The 10,774-nt window shown below is 22.8% G+C and overlaps 7 protein-coding genes across 7 annotated transcripts; 5 read left to right on the forward strand and 2 right to left on the reverse strand.

Moving 5' to 3' along the window:
- Window positions 1-6: 6 nt before the first annotated feature.
- Window positions 7-708, reverse strand: DICPUDRAFT_151299 (uncharacterized protein; the record flags this gene model as incomplete). Its single annotated transcript, XM_003287180.1, has 1 exon — window positions 7-708. The coding sequence occupies one exon, from the start codon at window positions 706-708 to the stop codon at window positions 7-9; it is 702 nt and encodes a 233-aa protein (XP_003287228.1).
- Window positions 709-1,279: 571 nt separating this feature from the next.
- On the forward strand, window positions 1,280-2,262 carry DICPUDRAFT_87495 (uncharacterized protein; the record flags this gene model as incomplete). Its single annotated transcript, XM_003287164.1, has 3 exons — window positions 1,280-1,521; window positions 1,613-2,008; window positions 2,088-2,262. 3 exons carry the CDS (start codon window positions 1,280-1,282, stop codon window positions 2,260-2,262), a joined length of 813 nt encoding a protein of 270 aa, XP_003287212.1.
- Window positions 2,263-2,593: 331 nt separating this feature from the next.
- On the forward strand, window positions 2,594-4,081 carry DICPUDRAFT_87496 (uncharacterized protein; the record flags this gene model as incomplete). Its single annotated transcript, XM_003287165.1, has 3 exons — window positions 2,594-2,770; window positions 2,839-3,680; window positions 3,745-4,081. 3 exons carry the CDS (start codon window positions 2,594-2,596, stop codon window positions 4,079-4,081), a joined length of 1,356 nt encoding a protein of 451 aa, XP_003287213.1.
- A 182-nt stretch (window positions 4,082-4,263) lies between these two features.
- Window positions 4,264-5,025, forward strand: DICPUDRAFT_151302 (uncharacterized protein; the record flags this gene model as incomplete). The annotated part of the gene is made up of 1 exon (XM_003287166.1): window positions 4,264-5,025. The coding sequence occupies one exon, from the start codon at window positions 4,264-4,266 to the stop codon at window positions 5,023-5,025; it is 762 nt and encodes a 253-aa protein (XP_003287214.1).
- A 526-nt stretch (window positions 5,026-5,551) lies between these two features.
- DICPUDRAFT_78083 (uncharacterized protein) lies at window positions 5,552-6,317 on the forward strand (the record flags this gene model as incomplete). Its single annotated transcript, XM_003287167.1, has 3 exons — window positions 5,552-5,598; window positions 5,692-6,189; window positions 6,263-6,317. 3 exons carry the CDS (start codon window positions 5,552-5,554, stop codon window positions 6,315-6,317), a joined length of 600 nt encoding a protein of 199 aa, XP_003287215.1.
- A 260-nt stretch (window positions 6,318-6,577) lies between these two features.
- Window positions 6,578-7,926, reverse strand: DICPUDRAFT_32147 (uncharacterized protein; the record flags this gene model as incomplete). The annotated part of the gene is made up of 2 exons (XM_003287181.1): window positions 6,578-7,585; window positions 7,681-7,926. The coding sequence occupies 2 exons, from the start codon at window positions 7,924-7,926 to the stop codon at window positions 6,578-6,580; spliced, it is 1,254 nt and encodes a 417-aa protein (XP_003287229.1).
- Window positions 7,927-8,638: 712 nt separating this feature from the next.
- DICPUDRAFT_32138 (uncharacterized protein) lies at window positions 8,639-10,207 on the forward strand (the record flags this gene model as incomplete). Its single annotated transcript, XM_003287168.1, has 2 exons — window positions 8,639-9,124; window positions 9,194-10,207. 2 exons carry the CDS (start codon window positions 8,639-8,641, stop codon window positions 10,205-10,207), a joined length of 1,500 nt encoding a protein of 499 aa, XP_003287216.1.
- Between the last annotated feature and the right edge of the window lie 567 nt (window positions 10,208-10,774).

Below are 10,774 nucleotides of genomic sequence, written 5' to 3' on the forward strand. Positions count from 1 at the left end.
TTGATTTTATTCTTTTTTTAATTGAGCAGCTCTTTCTTTAAATGATTTTTCAGCATCTTCAAAAACTTCTTTAAATACTGGACGAGTATGGAGTAATTCTAACCATCTTTTAACATTTGGGTATTTATTTTCCCAATCTTCAACTATAATGTTGAAGAAAAGATAAAAAGCCCAACCATAGATAGAGATATCAGCAATGGTTAAAGAGTTACCAACAACATATTCTCTATCTTTTAAGTGACCATCCAAAACTGTATAAAGTCTGTGAACTTCGTCATTGTAACGTTGAATGGCATATGGAATCTTTTCTTTGGCAATATATTTGAAATGGAAAAGTTGACCAGAGAATGGACCTTGACCACTAATTTGCCATGCTAACCATTGGAGAGTTTCAGAACGTTCAATTGGATTATCAGTACCGGCTAAAAACTTTCCATGCTTTTCTGCAAGATAAATTAAAATGGCACCAGATTCAAAGATTGGAAATGGGGCTCCCTTAACGGTATTATCGACAATAACTGGTACCTTGTTATTTCTATTAAGTTTTAAAAACTCTGGTTTAAATTGGTCACCCTTCATAATATCAACTGAATGATATTCATAATCGGTAATGCCTAATTCTTTAAACATAATATGAATTTTATATACATTGGATGTATTGGCACCATAAAGTTCATAATTTTTTTTAATTTCTGAGGTATTTGACATTTTATAATATTTATTTATTAATATGATTTGTTTTTTAATAATAAAAGTTTTTTTTTTTTTTTATTTAAATACTTTTTTTTTTTTAAAAAAAACATACATTGATTTATTTATGGGAAATTATTATTTGTATTGTTTTTGATATTTTTATTTTATAATAAAATCTTGGTTTGAGAATTATTATTTATGGTTCCATAATAATTTGAGTGATGAAAGAATTAGTTTTTAAAAATTATTTTAAAAAAATATGGGACAAAAATAACATAAAATTTTTATTCACCCTATTTTTTTATTTATGGGTTTATAAAAAAAAAAATTTTAATAAAATCTTTATAAAAAATATAATTATTATAAAAATTCTTGTAAATAATTCCTTTTTAAAATACAAAAAAAAAATTTATATTATAAACAATGTTTAAAATATAAATATAAATAAATAAAATGTTTTTGAAAAAATAATTTTTTTTTATTTTTTTTATTTTTTTTTAAATTTTTTTAATTTAATTTTTATAATTTTTTTTTTTTCTAAATTTTAATTACCTTCTCTCAAATAACCACATACAATCACACTACAATGAGTTTTAAGAAATCAATTTTATTTTGGGTAGATGGGGTATTAAATAATACATACAACGAAAAAGAATTATATGATAGTTTAGAATTAAAAACATTAGATACCATTGTCAGCGAAGGTTGCGTAGGTCAATTATTATACTCCAACAATGAAAATCAAGAAAAATATACCGAAAATGAATTAAAAGAATTATTAGGTTTTAATATAAATGAAACATTAACCGAAAGTTTATTTAAAGAAAAGTTTGTATAAATTTCCCCATTTTAATTCAAAAAAAAAAAAGTAAAAAAATAAAAGTTTATATTAACCTTATTTTAAATTATTTAATTTTAGATATATGAATTTAAAAATCAAATTTATTAGTAATGTCGAAAAAGAATTAAATATTTTCGAAAATAGTGTAATATTAAAAGAGTTAAATCAAGAATTCTTTGAAAAAGAAATTAAAGAGTGTAGTGAGGATATGATTATTGTTCATTATCAATGTAAATCCAATCAATTAAAAGAACGTAGAGAACATTTAGTTAATTTAGATTCTTTCTTATCAAATTCAATTTTATCACCATCCATTCCAAATGATTATTATTTATTAAATATAATAATTGGATATAATGAAACAACTATCAATGTTCCATTAACTGAACAACAACAATCAAATATTACCCCACAATGGTTTTCTCAACCCCCAAAAAGCTTTAACTTTTTAAATAGTAATATAATCAATCCAAGGTAAGTTTTTTCTTTTTTTTCTTTTTCTTTTTTTTTTTTTTTTTTTTTTCAAAATACTTAAACTATTTTATTTTATTAGAATGACATCCCCATTATTTACAATTGAATACAATCCAACAATGACAAGAAAAGATTATAGTTGCTCGTTTAAGGAAAGCGAATTTATTAAAGGTTCAAATGGTAAAATTTTATTAATCCAACATTTCAGAGAAGTTGCATTCAAACTTGGTAAAGTTCCAAAGTACGGTGCTTAATAATAATACTTTCTATAAATAAAAATTAAAATAAAATTTATCTGTAGATATAGGTGAAAAGAAATTTTAAAATAAAAATAAAAAAAATCCAAATGAGGAAGTTGGTGATACCATAAAAAAAAAAAAAATATTTATTATTTTAAAAAAAAAAAAAATAATATTTTTATTTTTTATTAAATTTTATTTCATTTTTATTTTATTTTTTTTCATTATAAATAAAAAAAAAAGTGTATTAATATTTATTTATTTTTTATAACAACCACACCACACACAAAATAAAAATATCTTTGTATAATTATAAAAAAAATAGTTATTAAAAAAATAAATAAAAATGGATGATATCATTAAAACCGAAATTGAATTACATAAACAATTCAAAAATTTAGATGTAATTGGTTTTGATATGGATATGACAGCAGTTAGATATAATAACGAGAATATTGGAAGTTTAGTTTACGATTGTATTTCTATTCATTTAAAAAAAGTATTCCCAGAAGCATTTAAAAATGTAAGTAATATTTCTATTAACTTTTTATTTGTTATTCATTAAATATTAATTTTTATTATTATTTTTAGTCAGTAATCGATTTTAATTTCTGTAAAAGAGGGTTAGTTATTGATCTCGAAACAGGTTTAATTTTAAAGTTAGATAATAACAAAAAGGTATTAAAAGCATTTAGAGGAAATCATTTAGTTAGCAGAGAAGAGATTGACGAATTATATCACAACCACAGTATTAAGGAAGATAGCCCAATGCACAGTTATAGTGGAAACAATTGCCATAGATTCTTTACAATGGCATCATTCTTTGAAACAACCCTCACATGTATATTCAAAGATTTCATGATCTATTTAGAAAAAGAAGCCAATGCAACTGGTAAACCAATCGACCTTTCACAATTAAAGAAATTAGCAAAAGAAATTGCTGTCTCATTCAAAACCCATTTCGATAATTTCTACGATAGCCATTATTATTACGAATTTTGCGCCAATCCAGGTAAATTTATTTACAAAGTTAACCCAAAGTTTTTAGAATGGTTGAAATTAATTCGTTCAAAGGGTACCAAAGTATTATTAATTACCAATTCGAAATCAGAGTATACCGATGCTGTTATGAAATATTCCTATGGTGAAAACTTTAAGGATCATTTCGATTGTATTATTGTAGATGCCCACAAACCAGAATTTTTCTCAAAGGACAAACCATTCGTCGAACAACATACCTATTTCCCAAAAGGTCCAGATGACTATATTCCATGTGACTCAATTAAATTAAATAGCAACTCAATCTTTAAGGGTGGAAATGTTAATATAGCTTTAAATGCAATTAGAGAATCCCTTCAAAAATCAGATAGTGATGAAATTTCATTTTGTTATGTTGGTGATAATATTATGGGTGATGTTGTAGCTCCAAAAAAGTATGTATATAATAATATTATTTTATCCTATTTTATTTTATTTTACTAATTTATTTATATTTAGATTAAAAATGATGACTGTTGGTATTATTGATGAAATTGTTGACCCAGATGAAATTATAATTTTAAAGAGAGAAAAAAAAACAAACGAAGATGTTTCAATTTCAAAAGAAGGTTTAATCGAAAAAAATTTAGAAAAAAGAGATTATGAATGGGGAAGTTTCTTCCATGTTCATGATAATCATAAAAATATTAGCATCGATACTTTTTGGGGTTCTATATTAAGAAATAATGCTGATATCATCACACCATCAGTCGACACCCTTGCTGAATATTATTATCAAGATAAATTTGACAACTATGAAACCCTATCACCATGTGCAGTTGTTTATCCAGAATAAATCATTTAAACAGAAATTAATATTAAATAAAGTTTATTTAATTTAGATGTTTATAAATCTAAAAAAATTTTAAAAAAATTTTAAAAAAATAAAAAAAATAAAAAAAAAAGAGTTTTTTTTTTTTTATTTTTTATTTTCTTTAATAATTTTTCATTTTTTTTTTTTCTTTACAAATAATAAAAATGAATAATCTAAAAAGAATTTTGATAAATAATAATAATATTAATAATTTATATAAACCCTTTATTTATAATAATAGATATTTTACAACAAATAACAATAATAATAATAATAATAATAGTAATGATGATAAAAACAATTTAAATTATAAAATTAATGATATGGTCAACGAGATTAGAAAATTCGATTTATTAAGTGAATTAAAAAAAGAAGATTTAAAGCATGGATTTTCATATGAAAAAGGTCATTTAAAACAATTAATGGAATTAATGGAAAAAGAAATTTTAATTGAATCTCAAAAACAACAAAAAGAAATGGAATTTGACGAAAATGTATATAATAAATTGATGAATGATTTTAAAAAAAGAGTTTCAGAACATGAAGAATTTTTAAAAAAAGAAAAAAAGAAATCAAATATTAAATTTTATATACTTTCCATTTTTTTAGGTGTTGTACTTGCTCAACAAATTCAAATTGGTTTAGAAAAAATTCAAAATAATAAAGATCAATTTGATGAAAGTTGGGAAAAACTCAGAGTAATAGTCACCGAAAGAGATGATTTAAGAAAAAAGAAGCAATCTCTTCAAGAAATGATCACCGATCAAATATCAAAAGAAATTGAGCCAAAATCAATTTACTCACTCGACAATGAAGATATTAAACATAATGTTGACTCTATTGTAAATGAACTTTGTATTGAAAATAAATCACCATCGGATATTTTATCAAAATCGAATAAAAATCTTTCGAATAGTAAAATTTAAAAGAAACAAAATAAAATATTTAAACAAAAAAAAAATTAAAAATTAAAAAAATAACTATAAACTATCCACACAGTTTTTATAATTTTTATTGTTTTTTTTATTTTTTTGTATTTTTTTTTTTTATTTATTTATTTTTTATTTTACCAGTTTTATAAATATTGTTTTTATAATTTTATTATTACTATAAACATCACCAATCCATATTTATCTATACTTTCATCAATTTTTAAAAAATTATTTTTTTTTTTTTTTTTTTTAAATATTTTATTTTTATTTTTATTTATTTTTTTTAAATTATTTTTTATTTTTTTGGGTTGGATAATTTTTATTAATTTTTTTTTTTTACAAATAATATAGACTTAAAAATAATATCCACATATCAGAGAGATAAAATATATACACATATATCCACATATAAACATATAGATAATAATTTTAATAATAATAATATAAATATTTAAAATATTTAAAATATCTAAAATATTAAAATATAAACACAATAGAATATAATATAATAAAATAAAATATGACTGGCAGAAGAGTTATAAAAATAGTAATTATAGGAGAAAAAAGGTAAGAGATAGTTACACAAAATTTTTATTTTTAGAAAAAACCTAAGGTTTTATAAAATATGCATATTAATATTTTAATTTTTTTTTTCTTTAGCGTTGGTAAAACTAGTATATTAAAAAGATATGTAGATCAAAGATTTATAACATTAAAACCAACCATTGGTATTGACTTTGTAAATAAAGATGTAATGGTTAACGATCAAATGGTAACACTTCAACTTTGGGATACATCAGGACAAGAACGTTTTAGATCACTCGAAGTTTCTTATTATAGAGGTGCAGATTGTTGTATATTAGTATTTGATGTTACTAGTGAAAAATCACTTCACGATTTAAAGCTTTGGAGAGACGATTTTATAGAGAAAACTGGTGTACAGGATGCTGACAATTTCCCATTTGTAGTTTTAGGTAATAAAGTGGATGACCCAAATAGAAAAATTAAAGAAAAACAGGCTCAACAGTGGTGCGAAACAAATATTGGTGGTAAATTCATTTATTTTGATACCTCTGCAAAGGATAATATAAATATAGAACAAGTTTTTAAACATATTTCTCATTTTTCGAATTTTCAATCAATACCAAAAACACCACCGTATGTATAAACATCATTATTAATAAAAGATATAGTTTTATTAACAATAACTCTTTTTTTTTAAATACTATAGTGAGGAATTAATTAATATAACAGCTCAAGATGAAAATAAAAGCTCGTGTTGTTAAAAAATAATTTTAATAAATATAAATTTAGAATATATAATATCAATTAGATAAAAATAAAAAATAAAAACCAATTATTTAAACAAATGCATAAAAAACCCATACATACAAAACAGCCATTATATAATATTTCAAAAAAATAAAAAATAAAAAAATTAAATAGCTAAAGAAAAATAAAAGATAATAGATATTTATTATTTTTCTTTTTTTTATATTAAAAAAAAATTTTATTTATTTATATATTTATATATTTATTTATTTATTTATTTCTTTTTATGTATTTGACAGAATTCAATAATTCTTTCGTAAGCCTCAGTTAATTTATCAACTGGTGCACAAAAAACGACTCTAAAGAAATTTGGAATTTGAAAAACAGAACCTTGAAGGAGGAAAACACTTTGTTCTGATAATAATTTACCAACAAATTCATTATCATCTGCAATATCTTCGAATGCATTTACATCGATTTCAATCATTTGATACATTGTACCTGAGGATGGAACAGGCTTTAAACCATGAGCTTTTGATAACATATCAATAGTTAATTTTGAATGTGTCTCCAATGTCTTAGCAAGGTCATTGCAGAAATCTTGAACAATTTTATTGTTTTTATCTAAAATTTGTGGTAATACTGATTGTATAAGTGAATTTGAACCTAAAATAAGTTGACTTAAAGATATGATGGCATCTGGAATTTTAGCATTGGTAAGAATATTTTGACGATCATGGATAGCAACCCAACCTAATCTCCAACCTGGAACAACAAATCTTTTGGCAATACCACCAATTGAAAGTACTGGTACAGTTTCTGTTAAAGAGGCCATTGGATAGTATACATTATCACCAAATGTAATATCTGCATAAATTTCATCTGCAATAATTGGGATACAGTACTCTTCAGCAACTGCTAAAATATCTTGTAAATGTTGTTTAGTATAAACGATACCGCATGGATTGGATGGATTGTTTACGAGGATAGCTTTTGTCTTATCATCAATTAATGATTTAAGATGTTCGAGATCTACTTGGAAATTGTTTTGTGACTGTAAATTATAATACTTTATTCCAAATCCTTTAGATTTACTGGTGCATTCATATAATGAAAAACCTGGTTTTGGAATTAAAATATTATCTCCTGGATTTAAAATTGCGCTGAATGCTAATTCGATTGCACCTGATGCACCTGATGCAATAATGATATCTTTTGAATTTAATTTTGATGTTTCTGTTTGTACATATTCTGCAACTGCTGCTCTTGCAAATTCATAACCCTAAAGTAATAAATAAAAAAAGAAAATTAATATATTATTAAAATTAAAAAGATTTATTTTATTTTATTATTTGTTTTTTTTCTTCTCTAACATACAGTTGATGGTGGATAACCATTAAATTTACCAGACTTAATATTTTCAATTAATAATTGATCAACGTAATCTGAAATCTTGAGATTACCATATACACATGGGTCACCAATTGATAATGGTATAGTTGGTTTATTTGGATTTGGTTTATAATTCATTTTATCTACTATTTGTCTAATTGGATTAACAGTGTTCTTTGCAGCAATTGATGCTTCAACATTCCACTTTCTGGTATTTTCTTTTTGTTGCATTTTGAAACTATATGTGATTAAATTTAAATTACTAATAAATTTTTATAAGAGCTTAATATAATGTAAGGAAAAACAAAAATAAAAGGGTTGTTTTTTTTTTTTGTGTGTGTTTAAAGTTTTAAAAAAAAAAAAAAAAAAAGAAAAATAATAAAAAAAAAAAAAAAAGAAAAAAAGAAAAAAATAAAAAAAAATAATAAAAAAAAAGAAAAAAAATAAAAAAAATATTAATTTTTTTAAAAAAATAAAATAAAAAATAAAGAGTAGACAAAGTTGTTTCGTAAAGAAAAAATATGAAATTTTGAAATTTCAATAGATATTTATAATAAAAAAAATAAAATAAATTAATTTTCATTTTTTTTTTTTTCGGTTTTTTTTTCAAAAAAAAAAAATTCAAATATTTGTTTTTATTGTTTTTAAAATATGTTATACCAAAAAATCATATGATTTTTAGTATAAATGTATGATTATTGTCATGATTAAGATTTTAATAATTTGATTGCTAATTAAAAAACATTAAAATAAAATTTCGATTATTTTTCTTTTTTTATTTTTTTTTTTTCGCTTTCGGTTTTTTTTTTTTTTTTCTTTTTTTTTTTTTTTAAAAAAATTAAAATTTTTTTTTTATTTTTATTATTTTTATTATTTTTAAAATATATATATTACTTTAAATAAAATGAAAAGAGAATTAGAAGTCGAAGAAGATGATGATATGATGGAAAATCCAAATACATCAAATGATTTACAAAAAAAGAAAAAAAAGAAAGTTGTTAAAAAGAGTAAACCACAACCATTAACCAAATCAATTCCACAAGTAACACAGCAACCATTAAAACCAACTAGATTGGTACCAAAGAAGAAAGCAGAAATTCGTGAAATTAATATTAATGAAATTGGTCAAAATGAATTATCAAATACCGATCATAGAGTAGAGGCTGATGGTGTTTTAGCTGGTTTAATCACTCCAATTATTATTGAAGATTTTTATAACGAATATTTTGGTCTTAAACATTTACATATCAAAAGATCAGAGAATGTATACAAAAACTTTTTCACCAAAGACTCATTGGATAAGATGCTTCGTAACAACTATATGAAATTCACAGAGAATGTCGATGTAACAAACTACGTCAATGAAGAAAGAATTACTTTGAACCCAGAAGGTAGAGCTTATCCATCTTTAGTTTGGAAACATTATAAGGTAATTATTTTTTATTTGAATAAGAAAAAAAAAAAAAAAAAAAAATATTAATATAAATTACATTTTTAGGAAGGATGTTCAGTTAGATTATTAAATCCACAAACATTCAATTCAAATGTTTGGAAATTATGTAGTATTTTACAAGGTCATTTTAAATGTGGTGTTGGTGCTAATATTTATTTAACACCAGCAGGAGCACAAGGATTTGCACCACATTATGACGATGTTGATGTTTTCATTCTTCAATTAGAGGGTAAAAAGGAATGGAGACTTTACCACCCAAAAGATCAAACAGAAGTTTTACCAAAGAAATCAAGTGAAAATTTTGCACAAGATGAAATTGGTGAACCATACTTTACATGTACTTTAGAAGCAGGTGACCTTTTATATTTCCCAAGAGGTGTTATTCATCAAGCTGTTAGCCCACCAGATGTTCATTCACTTCACATTACAGTTTCAACCTATCTTAACAATACTTGGGGTGATTTAATTGGTAAAGTTTTAAATAGAGCATTAGAAATTGCCAACGAAGATTGTTTGGAATTTAGAGAAGGTTTACCAAGAGACTACTCAGATTTCCTTGGTGTTATTCATAGTGATAAAGTTGGCGAGGAAAGAAGAAAGGAACTCTTAGATAAAGTTGGTACTCTTTGGGATAAATTAGGTCAATATTTACCAGTTGATGTTGCTGCTGATCAAATGCATATTAAATATCTTATCGATTCACTTCCAACCGCTTTAAATCAAAATGAAAAGAAACATTCAATCGAAGATGAAACCAATCCAATGAAAATTAAAACAGATACAAGATTTAGATTAATAAGACAAGATAGTGTTAGATTGGTCGTCGAAGATATCGCTATTCTTTTCCACAATGCCGATAATACTCGTGTTTTCCATCAAATTGGTGACGAACCAGGTATCATTGAATTCACCATCGAATGTGTCGATGCATTAGAACATATCATTGACTCTTATCCAGCCTACATCGCTGTTAAAGATTTACCAGTTGATGATGATGACCAAAAAGTAGATGTTGTAAGTGCATTATACGAAAAAGGTTTAATTATGTTTGAAAAATAAATTTAATAAAAAAATAAAATAAAATAAAATATAAAATAATATTGTTAAATTATTATTATTATTATTATTTACTATTTACTATTGATCATTTATTATTTTTATTACTATACATCAATTTTTAATATAAATATTTTTATTAAAAAATAAAAATGATTAGCGGGGTGTGTTATCCACCTTATACTAAGGGTTTTATTTTCAAACTACACCCAAAATTGTACAATAATGTTTTTGTGATAAATTATAGTGGTTGAATTTCAATTTTTATTTTATACTGTAAATATAATTTTATATAGTAAATATAATAAAAAAAAAAGAATTAAACAATTAATCTAATTTTTTATACATATATATACAAAATAGTAAAAATAAATAAATAAATAGAGGAAGAGATTTGTATAATACCTATAATAATCTATATTGTTTTTGTGAATACTAATTGAAATCACCTAAAAAAAACAATATGATTAAAATTATTTTTTTATTGAAACATATGATAAATTTAATATAAAAATAAATATATTCTATTTAAAGAATGGATTTAAAAATAAAATAATAATAATAATAAAA

This window comes from Dictyostelium purpureum (genome assembly GCF_000190715.1).
Source record: "Dictyostelium purpureum unplaced genomic scaffold DICPUscaffold_92, whole genome shotgun sequence".
NCBI classification, from domain to species: domain Eukaryota; phylum Evosea; class Eumycetozoa; order Dictyosteliales; family Dictyosteliaceae; genus Dictyostelium; species Dictyostelium purpureum.